Here is a 16,994-nt window from a genome sequence, read left to right on the forward strand (position 1 = left end):
TAAACTGAAGTATCAGACTTAGTAGGCAACTAACTGATGGGTGATTTTCCATTAACCATTACACTTCCAATCTCTAAATGAAGTTGATCATACTTGATGTTGCCATACCATCCACTCAGTTCCCAAGCACAATTCAAAGGAAAGAGAAGAAAGTGACAGCTATCTGGATCCTTCTGTCTCCCTCAATTTTTTTCATGAAGAAATGTAAATCCTGCTGATTGCCATATGATATAAATCAATAGGCTGTTTTCTTTACATTAGGTCAATGCAACCGTTCAGTGGAAATTATTAACTATCATCAATTATCTTTTCCTCAGCGAAAAAACTGACAAATACCTGCTATAGAGAGTAGCTGCTCAAAAGGGACTGAAAGCTCCTCCAAAAAAATGTCAGGTATATGTTGGATATAACATATTTTTCAACAACTATGTTCCTTATGTACAGGCATAAGGAACAGAGATTCTGGCCCTTTCAAGTAAGCTTTATTTGCTTATTTCAAATATTTGTTTTCTTATTAAAAGTATTTATTCACCAATAATCATATAACTATTGAAAAAATTCTAAATTGTTATTTCTGCATACTGCATTTACACCAAAGATGGTACTGACTTTCTTAGCACGTTCTTCTGTTTATAATTCAAAATTACCAAGTTAAGAAGAGTAGAAAATGAAACGCTCATACAGTATCTTAATAGTGGCACTTTTAGTCCTGGACTCTATTAGGCTGTAACATGGTGAATCTTCCTCCCTATATTACATGGTAACAAATTTAATATACTCTCTTCTCAGGAACACATTTAAGCAAGTATGAGGAAAACAATCTTAAACTGTAGAATGTTACAAATTTTAAGTTCCTGGTAAAGAGACCCAACTTTATGTCTTGGCACTTGCACTAAATTGTACAATTAAGTCCAATTTCTCTGGGTTTCATGTATGCTTCTAACAAACAAAAAGGGGCTGGGCTAAGGATGTCTAAAATCCCTTCTGGCATGGAGGTGGTATGACCCCATAATTTTGTTGTAGAAAGCCACACCAGGAAAAAAAAATTTCATAAATTTCCTTTCCTGATTATTAGCCACAAATAGGTTAAAATGTACCTAAATTAATTTCATAAGTATGACATGACAAAGTTAAGAAAAAAATTTTTGCAGGACCTATAGAATCAGTCTTGCAATTTCACAGTCAAATTTAAATTAAAAAATGTTAAGTTACATTGACCACTGATTAAGATGGCAAATTTTAAGTTCGCAACAGAACTGAATTATAAACACTAAAGTCTATATTTAGAGATTTGCTAATGTTTCTCCCTCTCTGGGCAAGAGCCAAAATTCTGTTTTAGACAAAAAGGTATGCATGTTCAAATACAAAGAAAGGCACACACACCATTGTTTTAAACCTTTTGTTTAGCATCTGTTACAGTTTAATTATTTTTTTTTTTATTTTTTATTTTTTTGTTACAGTTTAATTATTAATGGCAAGCCAAAACAGAAAATCACATACTTTTTTCCTTACTGTGTTTGATCCTAAACAAGTATTACTTCATTTTCTCAAAACACACTTGTGTTTTTGTTTTCAAACCTTCAAATAACATACAACATTGTCAGTGATGCGAAGGAAAGTACTGTAACTGGAGAGTGGTTAAAAAAAAAAAAAAAACTGTTTTAATAAAGGCTACTATTCACTCCGCATGGAATGAAATCGGTCTGCTGGATCAGCAGCGACCTCCTCTGCCCAAACGTTCACCTGCTACATGCTTTGGCTGACAAGACAATCAAAAAGATCCAGAAGATGTTACTAACAGAGGAAACTGGGTAGGGGACATATGGGAACTCTCTGTACTATCTTCTCGATTTTTCTATAAATCTACAAATAGTTCTAAAATTAAAAGTTAAAAAAAAAATCCAGGAGGGAATGGTGATGAGGTTTCTCACTGAGGGGAGAATGTTAATGATCAAACACTTGGATTCCAACTAGATCTGTGGTAGACATGTTGTTATTTCAAAATGCAATTAAATATTCCCTCACTAAAGATCCAACACCAGTGTGCCATTAGGAAGGAGTTTTTAAAACATCTACATCAAATAATCTACTCACTTTCTTATACTCAATCAATAATTCCTAAGTGCCTCTCCGAGAAATTAGCCAGCACACATGGACACAGAGATGAAGTCCCTGCACTTAGGAAGCTTACATCTACCATTATCAAAATAAACAGAAAATTACAATTCATTGTAAGTGTCACGGTGGCAGTACTTATAAGGTAACGTGATAACACAGAGAAAAGGAATCTAATTCTCAATGAAGTCCAGGGAAAGTGCCCAAGAAGCAGGCTTTTAAAAAGTCTGACCACATTGCAAATTATACCCTATGACTAAATTAAAGATTATATAGTTTCTATAAATACATAACCGAAAGAAAAGCCAATAAAAATGTCTGTGGTTTAAAAGCATATATATAACTATACCTTTATGCAAGTTACTTAACCTTATTTTTTTTAATTGAAGTATAGTTGATTTATAGTATTATTAGTTTCAGGTGCACAATATAGTGATTCAATTTTTTTTATAGATTACACTCCAAAGTTACTACAAAAGTTTTTACAAGGTTATTACAAAAGTTATTTACACTTTAAAGTTATTACAAAATAATGGCTATATTTCCCTGTGCTGTACAATATATTCTTGTTGCTTATCTATTTTATACGTAGTAGGGGTAATCCCATACCCTTATCTCGCCCCTCCCCCCATCTTTCTCGCCACTGGTAACCACCAGTTTCTTTATCTGTGAGCCTGCTTCTGTTTTGTTATATACATTCTTTCGTTTTATTTATTAGAGTCCACTATTCAATCTTAACCTTAGTCATATCTTAATCCTATCGAGGATTTCTTTCCCTGGCTTTTTTCACTATGTAAATATTTTTTTAATTAATTAATTAATTAATTTATGGCTGTGTTGGGTCTTCATTTCTGTGCGAGGGCTTTCTCTAGTTGTGGCAAGTGGGGGCCGCTCTTCATTACGGTGCGCGGGCCTCTCACTATTGTGGCCTCTCTTGTTGCGGAGCACAGGCTCCAGACGCGCAGGCTCAGTAATTGTGGCTCACGGGCCCAGTTGCTCCGTGGCATGTGGGATCTTCCCAGACAAGGGCTCGAACCCATGTCCCCTGCATTGGCAGGCAGATCCTCAACCACTGCGCCACCAGGGAAGCCCCATAAATATTTTTTAAAAAAGAGTCCTCCAGAAAATTGTCCTTTTCTCTGCCCATAGTAGTTTACTTACATGTTGCTATAATCTCACTGTTTATTCCCTAACAATTTTTAGATGTTGGGCTAATCACCTATTGTTTGAGCTTACTTGTAAAGAAAGCCCCTAGAGAAGCAGTAAAGCCAAGTCATTTTCTGTGCGACCCGAAGGAATTAGCAAATTACTTACTGCCTGGCTTTCAGAAACAAAGTACCCTTTTAGAATCTGGCCTTTTAAGTATAGAGTCCATTCTCTTTACAAAGTAGCAGAGTAATCAGAGAGAAGGAAATACTGCTTTTCAACATCTCTTGAAAGAGATCCTTATAGAACAGTTGACTCTGTACTGTTATACATTTTCAAGAGATGGGCATTTTAAGAGTAATTTATAAGTAACTTCAAAATATTTACACCACAAGCCCCACTGTAAGCAGATAAGTTAGGGTGTCCCTGGAGAAAGAGAACCAGGAATAGCTTTCTTGACATAAGAGAAGACATTTTGTAATCTAAGCCTGGCCACAATGCTTGCCCTGATCTCAGTATTTAATGATCTGAAGGGAACAAAGGAATGCAGGGAGAGAGAAAAGGCAGGCAAACAATACTGCAGGGATAAAGCAGAGCCCTAGTTCCTTCTCAAAGGATATACATAATAATACATCTGAGTTCTGTAGGAACCAAGGCCCCCCACCCCAAGTGGAGGATATAATGATGATGCTGACCTTTTCTGACTTCAGTCAAGTAAAGCTGGGACTCTGTCAACCTTTGCCCCACTTCTATGCTGAACTCTCCTCTGCTAAAGCCCCTTCCTGAATATGCATGTGCCCTTAGCTTAAAACTTCCCCAATTTTGCTGTCTGGGGAGACAATGTTTCGTGAAAGATCCCCCCCACCACCACCACCCCGTGCTCTCCTTACTTGCTGCGAGTTATGATAAATCCTTCCTTCTCCCAATCTTTGGCTTGGTTGGGTCTATTGGCTTGGCACCCACCAAGAGGCGAACCCAGTTTCTGGGTAACACCATCTTAGATAAGAACATTACATATTCAATAAAACTTCAAATTCATAAGAACTGTCAATTGTAGCAGAGCACCTAGCATAGTACCTGGCAGAGCAGATGTTCAATAAATATATGTTAAGTAAAACAGCAAATACATAATTCAGGTATTCACCATTATAATCAAAATTATAATTCTTTTCGAATTATCTACCCTTTTGATATTAGTAACAAATTGAATATGGCCATTAAAATATTATCAACTCAGGCCACAGAGCACAAAAGTTCTGTATCTATTATTTTCAGTATGTTCTTATAAGTCATTCTTTTGAGAAAACTATTATTTAGCTGCAACAAATATCTCAGTAGAAATTTAGTTATTCTCAAGATAATTTCAGTGATTAAGCAATGTCTTCACCACACTGGTTAAAAAGTTAATACTGAAAACTCAGCATGATAATAAAGAGGGCAAGAAGAATAGAGGTTAGATAAAGTGGTAGTTGAATATTTAGTCACTATAGATTAGAGTTATGACTGACCTGAGAAAATACAGACATACTAAAACAAGAGACATATTTAGAGGTCTCATCCCCGCTCCAACCGCTGTTCAGCACTGCTCTGAGGGGTCCACTTCTTAGTGCTTTAAAACGTTTAGAATAGGCATTAAATACGAAGAAGATCACAGGAGTTTTATACTTACTGGTAAATGTTCAAGTAATGAAGTTACACTCTCAGACACATATATTATGCTTCCATCTGTCATGATTGCTAAAAAAAAACCATCAAGAGCCTGAAATTAAACATAATGGTCAGTTAAATGAAAAGAAAGAAGTATTTCACAGGACAGAAATAAAAATCTAAGATAAATGACAAAGGACTTAACTGTGGAAATTTCCAGAGCACTGTCAAAATGCTAGCTTTTCCCCTTTACAATACCTTAGTATCTATCTTTGTGCATTTTAAAATGCTTCTGGAAAAAAAAAATCACTCCATGGCCATTATTGGATGATTGGTTTCTAAAAGGTAGAAACAATGTTCTACCTTTATCATGTTATTATACAACAATGGCCTTATTTGAAGATGTTAATATCTCCGAAGCACATAGGCCACCAATAATATGTCTTTGGCACACAAAAGAACACATTACCACCTTCGGATATATTAACAGACAGATATTATGTACAGACTGAAGCACAGGGAGATACATGGGGAATAAAGTGAAAGGGAATAAGCTGAAAAAGTAGGCTGAGGTCAGATCATGAAAGGCCTTGAATACCAGGGCAAGACATATGGACTTTTTTCAAGAGCGGTCTGGAAGCAGTCTGTAAAATGGATTTAGAGGAAAAAGTGAATTAAGAGGAAAATCTCAGTGGCCTTCAGAATAGTTGGGGGAGTTAAGGAGAATCCAAATGAAATTAGCAGCAGTAAGAATACAGAAGGACGGACTTAGACAAGCATTAAGAAATGTGATGTTAGAGTTCAGGAGAGAAGTCAGCATAGGGGAACAATACTTAATAATAAGGCAATCCTGGGACTTCCCCGGTGGCGCAGTGGTTAAGAATCCGCCTGCCAATGCAGGGGACACGGGTTCGAGCCCTGGTCCGGGAAGATCCCACATGCTGCGGAGCAACTAAGCCCGTGCGCTACAACTACTGAGCCTGCGCTCTAGAGCCTGCAAGCCACAACTACTGAGCCCACATGCCACAACTACTGAAGCCTACGTGCCTAGAGCTCATGCTCTGCAACAAGAGAAGCCACAGCAATGAGAAGCACGCGCACCTCAATGAAGAGTAGTCCCCGCTCGCCACAACTAGAGAAAGCCCGTGCGCAGCAACGAAGACCCAACCCAACTCAGCCAAAAATTTTTAAAAATAAATGTATAAAATAGTAATAATAATAATAAAGCAATCCTGTATTCACATATCACAAAGTTTTTCATTTGAGAATCCTGGGCACCAAAGTTGCAGCTGAAGAAATGAGATCTGCAAAAGAGAGAATGCCAGACAAATCCTTGGGGAATAATCTATTTATGGGAATGAGAAGGAGCAAAAGCACCAGAGAAAATGACGGACAGAATACACTGGTGTCGATGAAGTCAATGGAAGAAAGAATGACAAAGTGAATGAGGAGGAAGAGGGATGGTTCAGTATAACATAGAATCAAATAAGACAAGGAATGAGAAAATGAGGACTGAATTTTGGTGACTTTTAAGAGTAATTTCAATAGGAAGGTGAGTCACACTACAATGAGTTTAGAGATGGGTGGATGATAAGAAGTCTATTATAAATCACTCTTTCTTCCCTTCTAAAGTTCATGAAAGGACACATTTTGAGGGGACAAAGTATCAAGGGAAGTCTTTTTTTTTTTTTTTTGCGGTACGCGGGCCTCTCACTGCTGTGGCCTCTCCCATTGCGGAGCACAGGCTTCAGATGCGCAGGCTCAGCAGCCATGGCTCATGGGCTCAGCTGCTCCGCGGCAGGTGGGATCTTCCCAGACCGGGGCACGAATTCGTGTCCCCTGCATCAGCAGGCAGACTCTCAACCACTGCGCCAGCAGGGAAGCCCGGAAGTCATTTTTTTAAAAAGTAACTGAAATATATTTGCAGGCTGAAGGAAAAGAAGATGCAATAGAAAAGATGTTGAAGATATACAGCAGAAAAGATACACCGTAAGAGGAGTTCCTCTTCTCCTATCAAAATAGTTATCACAGGGCTTCCCTGGTGGCGCAGTGGTTGGGAGTCTGCCTGCCGATGCAGGGGACACGGGTTCGTGCCCTGGTCCGGGAAGATCCCACATGCCACGGAGCAGCTGAGCCCGTGAGCCATGGCCGCTGGACCTGCGCGTCCGGAGCCTGTGCTCCACGACGGGAGAGGCCACAACAGTGAGAGGCCCACGTACCGCAAAAAAAAAAAAAAAAGTTATCACACTAAATTTGAATTTCTTGTTTAAGTATAGGGTTCTCTCAAAGGATACAATCTCTAGGGAGAACTATGTATAACTCCTCCAATACTGTATCTGCAGCACCTAGCATATGTGTGGCCCGTGGCAAGTAAAAAATAACCTGTATGTAATTTATGGATCTGAGAGTTAGAGTAACCTCTCTCCAAGTAACTGCTGAGGTACGTGTTGGAAGTAGGGAAAAAGGCATCCCCCACCTCCCCTTCCATTGAGGGAGACGTTTGGCTCTCAGAAAGTACTTATTTTTTGAGTAGATGCCTGTTTTCTAGAATGGCTCAAACTCACTCTTGGCTAATGTAAGGGGAGGGGGTGAAAATCTTATACTTTAAGCAAATTCATGAAATGTTTACAAAAACTCCTTGGTACAATAATGCTGGTATTATTTCCTAAGGAAAAGGGTCAAAATGATGTTAAGAAGGACATGCTTTTCTCATGTGAGGCTAGATTGTGTCATCTTTGAAAGCAAATTACATTTTCTATGATGATCTCTATTTGCTAGGAATTAGGATGCAGCTCTCGTCTGTGAAGAGAATCAACTAAAATCAGAACTCTTAATGACTTGATCCCACTCCCAGAACCAGAGCCTGCTCCTTCCTCTTTCAAAGCAGGCAAAGATTCAGCAGAGAAAAGCCTCCACCAGCATCTCGCCAAGTCTTAACACAAGAAGGGATCCAGGGCTCAAACTTCTTTTGAGTGGAGGAATGTAATTTCCCAAGAAGGTAAGTAGGTACACCAAAACCTGAAGGGGCCTTGAGGAGGAAGACTCGAGAGATGTGGAAGGAAGATCAAGACACAGAAGGACATCCTCATACCAAGACTGAAGACCTTGAAGGTTATCCCTTGCCCACGTTGTATGATAGGAGGGAAAGGGCTCATTAGTTAAAACTCATCTTCCTATTTGACATCTACTTTACCCACAACAAAAGGCCTGTGTAAACCTTCGCTGTTTCCTTAGTGGGTGTTTAATATGGGAAGACTGGATGGAAGTTCTAGGGAAGGGGACAGAACCACCTTGTGATGAGGCAGGCAGGGCACTGGCCCTTCCCTTGTAGATTACTGGAGAGAGCTGCCAGCTGCCAAGGAGAAAGAACTCCTTACAAGGAGATGACTTCACACAGAGATGACTTTGCATAGAGGTCTGGTCAGGATAAACTGCCCTGATTTCCTTGGCTACTCTCAACACCCCCAGCAAGGGTAGCAAGGAATATTCCTTAAGCAACAGAGACAAGACAGAGAGGGACGGGTGGCAACGGAAGAATGGAGAAAGACAGCCAACACATAAGGTGTAAGTGAATTTTGAGATCTTAGTCTGAGTTCTTGAATTAATTAGCAATCTGACCAGACAAGCTGCAGCCTCTCCAGGCCTCATCCGTAAAACGAAGAGGTTGAGCTGAATGACCCCAACTCCTCTACTAGCAGCTCTAACATTCTACGATATAGCCTACATCTGAAATTCTACTGAAAAGGGTATCCAGACTGCCTACCTGTAATCTCATCAACATGACCAGCAAACAGTAACACAACTAGGTTAGTTGGACCCAGGTTACAGTACACACATTTATACATATCCTTCAATCTTGGCAATATGAACTTAAAATGCATATTTACTTAGTAGTTGTAAATATTCACTAAAAATCAAAAATATGCTTGACATATTGAAAATAAATAAATGTATTTTTCAGGAATGTAATTTTAAAAGCAGTGAGGATAATCATGAGACAACTAATTTATATTTTCAAAATTAACATGTTTAAATTTTCTCTGTTGCATATTATATATAATGTTACAATCTCTAGACTCTTTATTTTTAACACTTATCTACATATGCACTACATGGCAATTAATTTAAAAAATCTGTTCATTATAAAGAAAAATTTGAGGACAATGCTTTCCATTTAGCTTATTAGTGAATAGGTAATTTACCTTGCTAAGATTCTTAAGTGTGGATATTACATCAATTTATGAATTTATAAAAAATTTTTCATACCAATAAAGCAGGGTACATAAATAGCTTATGATTAACACAGAAGATCTTATTAAATGACTACATTGAGAAATAATCAAAGAAAAAATTAAAGAGGAATTAAATGAGTTGATTTCTTTTTGTGGTTATAGACATTAGCTTGTGTGTACCCTTTCATAAATGTATTACTTCTATCTAAAGAGATAATTTCGGACAATGGCAAACTACTTCTAAGAGGAGAAAAAATTTAACAAAATTGGAACTATTATTTGGTTTGTAACTTAAGTGTCCACTAACTTAAAGAGTTGACTGCTGGTTACTAAGCTAAAAGTCCTGTGCCACGGCTAGCCTTCACTGAAAACAAGTCTCATGAGTGGCAGTGGGCACAAGGGCTGGGGCCACAGGGACCAGAGGCTAGTCTTCCTGCAGTGAGTCCTAGCTAAGCTAATTACTGTTTTATTTTGAGCAAATTTCATAATCCCTTTGTTCCTCAATTTCCTCATCTGAAAGTTAGAAAGGGATACTAATAGTTTATCTTCAGAAGATTATTGTGAGGATTCACAGAGGTAATATGTGAAAAGTGCTCAGTTATTTTTCAGATTTTAAGCACAGCTTTAAATATATACACAATGTATTTATACTCCAACAGATTTTCATATGGTAACATTTCTGCTGAATAGGTAAAGACTTAATTAATCCAGCAATTAACTGTTCCACCTAAAGTATAAATAGAAAAATAGTTCATTAATTTGCAAAATAATGTTGCTTTAGGCTTTAGTCAATATACAAAGAAACCTGAGACATGGCTATTACATATACATACACCACACAGAAAAATGCTTAAGTTCTAAAATAACAGACCCAAACAAACAGAATAAGAAATGTAAATTATTTAACAACCTCTATATATTCCTACCTCAACTGCTTTCCTCTACTTCTTCCATGTCTACCTTCTTCTGCATATGTATTTTTCTTGTCCTTAACTGTTACCACCAAAGTATACCACCTTTGTTTATTTTAAGTTTTCATGGAAATCTGATACTGAACTCCGTACTTTGTGTGCATAGATGATACCTTATTAATGTAAATAGGAAATGATTAAAAAGTAAAATAGGTATGAGTGACTCAAAATTTTTGTGGATTTTATAATTGATAGTATGTTATTAAGTTTTGCAATTCTAAGCAAATATGACCTGAATTGTTTTCAAAAATAATTTTGTCGCAAAAGAACATCTACTTATTTCGTTTTAGAAGTTTCTATTTGAATTGAGAAGAGTTGCCTTTCAATGTATATTTATTATTTTAATATTTTCAAAATACTTCATTTATTACCATTTTATGTTGTGTTTAGGTGGATTTTAATTTGTTAAAAAAATCCTACTGTCCAGTAGAATACATTTCATAATAATATTTAGTATGTGATAATAATATATTTTATTTTTCATTTAAATGTTACTGTGGTCCAGGTAGAGAACTTGGTAGTTACAGGTTTCTGACTTTTACTAAGCCTCTCAAAGATTCAGATGATTCTGAAACCACAAAGATTTGGCATTATTTTACCACATAGTACTATTTCCTTACAATACTTATATCAGTTAATTTTAACTGAAGAGATAGTTGATTGACTTACACTGAATTAAGATTTTTCAATATTAAATTAATATTGTTAAAACTATACTAAAATTGGTAACCCCTGTGATTTCTTTTTTAAGGAAAATAAAACTTTTCAAAAATTAAATCTGGACATACCTCCAGCATTAATTGTGTAAACTCTTCATTACTAAGGAATGTAGGTTTCCAGTCCTGTCGAATTTCACTAGCATCTGACTGTGCAGTGATTTCTGTAAACAGATTGACACATTAGCGGTATAGTCCAACCACAGGGAGAGGGTGGTGGTACAAAAGTCCTACAAGTTGCCTTCCCTTCTCCCACTCTAAACCATAGTCAATAACATTCATTGGTCTAGGTAGATTATCAGGAGGTCCAAGTTTGGGGATGAGGAAATATTTGAGCTAATGTAGCAAGTTATCTCCTTGGATTTGCTCTCCTGAAAATACCAGTCTCTTTGGATTTTCTTTGGGGAGCTCTGAGAACCTGTATTGCTGACAGGCCTGAGACTGCTTCCTGCTTTACACAATGACCAAACAAGAATCAGAACAAGCAGATTAGACCAAGCATTAGGAATATATTCTTTTTCCCCTTCCTTTCTTTGCCGTTCAAACAGTAGCACCTAGAGCAGACATAAGGACGTAAACCTGGAGGAAAGGAGCCAAGGAGATCAGTCAGTCTGCTTTTAAAAAAGAATGACTTTATTTCACTCCAAAAAAAAAAAAAATTAAAAAAAAGAATGACTTTAGGCCTGCCTATTGCCAGGCAGAAAGATTCTTTCCAGTCTAAGGTATTCTATTCTTAATTAATCAAGGAGACTAAAATAAAATTTTAGACAAATACTTTATAGTAATAAACCCAGAGTAATCCTGCTTAGTGTCCTCTGGTATGTTTTCTTAGTGGTAGGAAGCTGGTCAAAAATTTGCAGATCCCTGGCTTAAGGCACACATTTTAACACAATAATTATAGTTTATCTTGCAACATACTTCTAATGGATTTAGTTATGAGAAAACTGTTCATAAATGATGAAATGTGAACTATTTAGGTAATATTTTTTCATTTTTAAATGTGGACATATTAAAACAAACAAGTAAAATTAAAATCTATGTCATAGAGTTTACTCTACAAAATATACTCTACCTTGCAGTGAAAAAAATGGACTAAGTTGTTTTGATTTTTCTATTACCAGATATATAAATATAGCATATTAAATTGGCACCCAAAATTTGGCATATTGGAAATGCCTGTACTAGATATGAAGAGTAACTGAGAAGTATAGCTACTAATTCTGTGGAACATAGTCATGCTTTTCAAATTCACATTATATACATTCAGAAAAAAGGACTTAAATCCATAAGCAAATCCCATCAAGTTTAGCTAAACCCAGGTTTATTTTTAGAGTAAGAAGTATATAAGAATTACCTTTCAATTTAAGGTAAATTTTTTTGGTGTGAGAATCATATACCCAATTTTGAAAAAAATATCTAAATGCCAAAATGAATCCTCTATTGTCAGGGGGAAATAATTATGCATACATATTATTTCATTTCATTCAACAATCATTTACTGAACTACAATGTCTGAGGAATGAGTGTGCTATCTAACAAGGGGCCCTGAAGTTAGTGAGAATACTATTTGTAGAGATAAAACGTAATGATAATGGTGGCAATAAAAATGAAGACCAGCAATTTTGAGAATAATCAACAAAACTGGCAACTGTGATACTGTACTACAGAAGATGAAAAAAATGCAAAACTCTTCTCAGGTTTGAGTCCCAGGGGATTGAAAGGGTAGTGGTGTGAAAATGGAAAAAGGAAAGCTGAGAGAAAGAGATGACTTGACAAATGAAAATGAATTCAACTTCAGATGCGTTGAGTCTGAGGACACGTAAAACAAAGACCCAGAAGTTACCTGGAAAAAAAAAACCTGAAAAGTTTGCGTCTAAAAATATAGATTTAGTAGTTTAAGAGAGAGGCAAAACCAAGGGAAGGAGCATAGAGAAAGCAAGGGCACAAAAGACAAGACCTTGAGAAATGTCACGTTCAGAGGGCAGAAAAAGAAAGAGGAAAGAAGTTAGCTCAGTTGGGAGGGAGAGGTGAATGAAGAAGTACAGTGTATCTCAGGCCAAGGGAAAAGGAAGCCAGTGGAGGACGGATGAAAATTTCCAGTGCTTCAGAGATGCAGAATAGAATGAAATATAAGAAAAAGCTACCGATTTATTGGTAGCAGAGGGGGTGGGGGGTAATGGCATTAATTAAATTAACAAAAAATAATTTTAAACAGTGGTGGAGCATAAACCAGGCTAGTAATGTATCACAGAGTGAGCTAGCAAGAAATAGTGGCACTAGTTATAAATTCTCTTTCTGAGAAGTTCTGCAGTTTCATTTCCATCTGAAAAAGAAATGTCCTTTTACAAGTTTTTCACCTATTTTCTATTAAGTAGCATTTATTAAGTACCAAAATACTTAACATTCTTTAAAATTTTCTTTTCATGACTTATTTACTCAAAGTGATTTTCTTTAACAAATAATCACTTTAAAACACAGTGTTTTTATTTCCTAGATATACACTGAAGCAATCTTTTAAAATGACATATAAAGTTCTCATGATCTGACTCTTGCTTCTCTTTCAAATATACCCATAACTTTCCAACTCAAACTATGCTCCAGTTAAACTGAACTCTCCCTGCTTCTCTGGTTTTACACATGCTATTTCCTCCATGTGAAATGCTGTTTTTCTTAAGCTAACAGGAAGACTCAGTTGAAAAATTAACTGTTAAGATTTCCCTGACACATTCTTTCCTCTGTGTTCTCACACAAAGTTTACAGTTTACGAGCACTACTCACATTATAATTACTTGCATTGCAATTAGCGGTTTATATGTTTGTCTCCCTTGGCCTGAGTTACTTGAGGGCCAGGACTGTTACCCTGCACCACAAGAATCTAGGATATACTAGTAGGCACTAAATACATGTTTGTTGAATGAAAGAAAGAACATACCAGGAAATCTTTAAAAAGGCAATTATTTCCTTTTCTTAAAAATGGTTAGGAAGCATACAGTCTCAAGCCATCACTGCCAAGATTCCATCACATTATGCTTTAAGAGACAGTCTGTTATTATTCAAAAAAAAAAAAAATCCAGTTTACAAAGTTAAAAATGTACCTTTATGTTTTCGTAAAAAATCAATGCTCTTCTGTAGAACAGTAGATTTGTCCATCTTTCTAGCATTCCCAGGAAGCATGGATCCCAGTTCTTTAATGAGAACATTAAACTGATCTCTACGTTTCTTTTCAGATTTGTTTCTAGATACTCTGATGAAATAAAAAATTAAATAACCAGTTTTCAAACAGTCCATTTAATTACACAAATAGTTTAATACAGTGCTCAATACAGACACAACCACAGAGCATGTACTTCTGTCAATACAGATGGTAATAAATATTTATATCCTAGGTTACCAACAATATACAGTTAATCAGGGCAATAATTTTTCTTCTTGGTTTAAAGACACTTTTACATTTTAAGCATTCAGCATACATGTTTTTATGAAAATGTCAGTAAGACAAACTACATTCAAATCTCAGGTTTTATTTAATCTAATATTTACCAAGAATCTGTATTTTCCTTATAAGGTTATTATGAATATTACTGAGATACAGTTTCTGAAAGCACATATAATGTATAAGTCCAAATCATTAAAAATTATTGAATAGGAGAAAGTTATCCATCTCCTGTAAGTTTTAAATTATAAACAGAAATCTAAAAATGAAAATTTCCCTACCCTCAGGCTTACCCACACATTCTTCCTCTTTATTCCTCCATCCCAGCCTCCAACACAGAGCTGTAACCACTCTTTTGCATAGCTGTCTCGCCACTGGATTGTAGGCTTCTTGATAACAGAGCCCCAGTTTTTTCATCTAAGCACTTAAGCATAACACCTAACAAACAGTAAGTGCTCAAAATATATGTGCTAAAGGAATAATTCCCACTGTTCTATGTGAAGCAGGAACTAGAAGCAAATTCTTAGTTGCACTGAGAACTCTTGAGATAAATAAACACAATTATTTACAGAGCAATTAATCATTCCATAATACTTCTAATTACCTGCTTTGTGAAGTCAGATTTTAGAATTCAATTTTAGAAAGTACACTACTTTCCCAAAAGATCCCAAAAGGTCAGAGGGTAATTCTATTAATTTAATTTAATTTATTTCAGTAAAGAAGGAGCATTTATTCTGTATTAGTACTGGGAAAAAATACAACTGTTCAAACCTCTTAAGAAACATAACAGAAATTAACTGACTCCCTCACCAAACATTGAGTGCTTTGTTATAATGACAGAGACTGTGCTAATAAGGACTAGGGATACTAGAGAAAGATAAGCCCTTTCAAGAAATTCACCTAATACCTATGGAACCTCCTAAGTGTGCCGAATTGAGTTATGAAGGCTAAGTGAAAAAGGGATGGTGGCGGGGTGTGAGCAGGGCATTCCAGACACAGGAAACTTGAACAAAGATGAAAACCTAACAGGAATTCCCTGGCAGTCCAGTGGTTAGGACTCCGCACTTCCACTGTAGGGGGCATGGGTCTGATCCCTGGTCACGGAACTAATGTCCCTGCATGCTGTGCAGTGTGGCCAAAAAATAAATAAATAAATAAATAAATAAAGGGCCACACATCTATCACAAGTAGTTCAGCATGGCTCATGTAGCTAGTGTACAAGCTTTCTGTGCCCAGCTATGATGGAGTTGGGGGAGGAGGGTGGGTGGCAGTTAGGAATAATAAGTACTGGAAGAAAAAATCATGAAGTTTTTATGCTACACAAAAGGATTTAGTTTAATAGTGAAAGCCATGGGAAGGCACTACAAGGTTTTAAGCAAAGAAATGACTGACATGAACAGAACTCCTTGTTAAGACCATTCTAGCACTAGAGTAATGAAAAGATCAGTGCTCGGCCAAACAAATTCATTTAACAAATACTACTGGAAATTTACTGTATGCCAAACAAGACTGGAGGCCAGATGACCATTTAGGAGGCAACTGCAATATCCTAGGCTATAAACCATGGCAGTGGCAGTGTTAATAGAGCAGTGTGGGTCTGAGGGTTAACAGGCAGAACTAGCAATTCTAGGTAAGTCAGATTTAGTTTGGAGTGGGGAAGCAAAAGAAATATCGAAGAGGATTCCCAAGTTACTGATAATGCTGTTTATCAATGTGTAATATAACTTGAGGTTATTAGTTTCGGTAGACCAATGGTTTGGGGAGAATTTAAATATGGTGAAATTGCCTGTTTGACATTTTAAAGGACACATACTAGAGGAAGTTAGACATACAGATCTAGTTACATTCCTCTAGAAAGGAGTAAGTAGGAAATAAGCATCTGAGAATTATTATATATGAAATATCTGAAGACATGGGTAAAATTTAGAGCCATTATTTGTTGTATATAAGTTACTACTGGAAATTGTATATAATTGTATAAATGTTGTATATAAGGCACTACTGGAAACATACATGAAATTTCATTTAATTCCTACAAAGTAGACTTTACTATTTTTCATGTTACAAGTGTGACAACTCAGGCATAAAAGAGAATATGCCCAGGATCATACAGTTACCATGAAGTAATAATTCAAAACAGGCATCTTAACTCCAGCGTAAGAAATAAACAGAAATCAAATATCACTGCCAATTCTACCAGTGGATCACATCCATTAAAGCAACTTCATTTCATGTTACATTCAGGTTGGACGTACTCAGCCCTTGTGATGACCTCAATAATAACAGGCCACAGATGTCAGCATTCAACATGGTCCATTTAATTCTGACAGCATTATTATGAGGCCTTCTCTTTCTCCAAGGTTTCCCACAGCCATAGCATTTTTGGTCCCCTAAAAACACGATCAAACCTTCAAAGTCTCTGCGAACAGAATACCCTTAGCTCACCTTATCCATCTCTAAACTTGGCCTTTAAATCTGTCCAAGTTAATTCCTCAAAGTTCTGCCTCTTCATTCAGGCAAGACTGATTATTCCCACCCTATCAGTGACTTTCTCTCTACCCTGAAATATTTTATAAGAACCTTCCCCCACTAGATTGAAGTTAAGGGAAAGGAGTTATCCAATATATTTTTAGCTTCAAATTCAGGTCTCTTTATTTCCTTGAATAAAGTTGTATAGCTTTCCTCAAAATCTTCTTCTCAGATATATTTTAATCATTCATTTAAGAATTTAGCA

General features: G+C 36.5%; 1 protein-coding gene across 2 annotated transcripts in view; it reads right to left on the bottom strand.

The window, feature by feature from the left end:
- CLOCK (clock circadian regulator) overlaps positions 1-16,994 on the bottom strand; it is a gene marked incomplete at both ends in the record, with an annotated part of 56,394 nt that overhangs the window by 35,955 nt on the left and 3,445 nt on the right. For both annotated transcript variants that reach the window (XM_079715625.1, XM_079715624.1), the window contains 3 exons: positions 4,931-5,020; positions 10,900-10,991; positions 13,923-14,071. In XM_079715625.1, the coding sequence (XP_079571751.1) occupies positions 4,931-5,020; positions 10,900-10,991; positions 13,923-14,071 (331 nt within the window). The remainder of the gene's footprint in view (positions 1-4,930; positions 5,021-10,899; positions 10,992-13,922; positions 14,072-16,994) is intronic.

Source organism: Hyperoodon ampullatus (assembly GCF_949752795.1).
Source record: "Hyperoodon ampullatus genome assembly, chromosome: 1".
Classification (NCBI taxonomy): Eukaryota; Metazoa; Chordata; class Mammalia; order Artiodactyla; family Ziphiidae; genus Hyperoodon; species Hyperoodon ampullatus.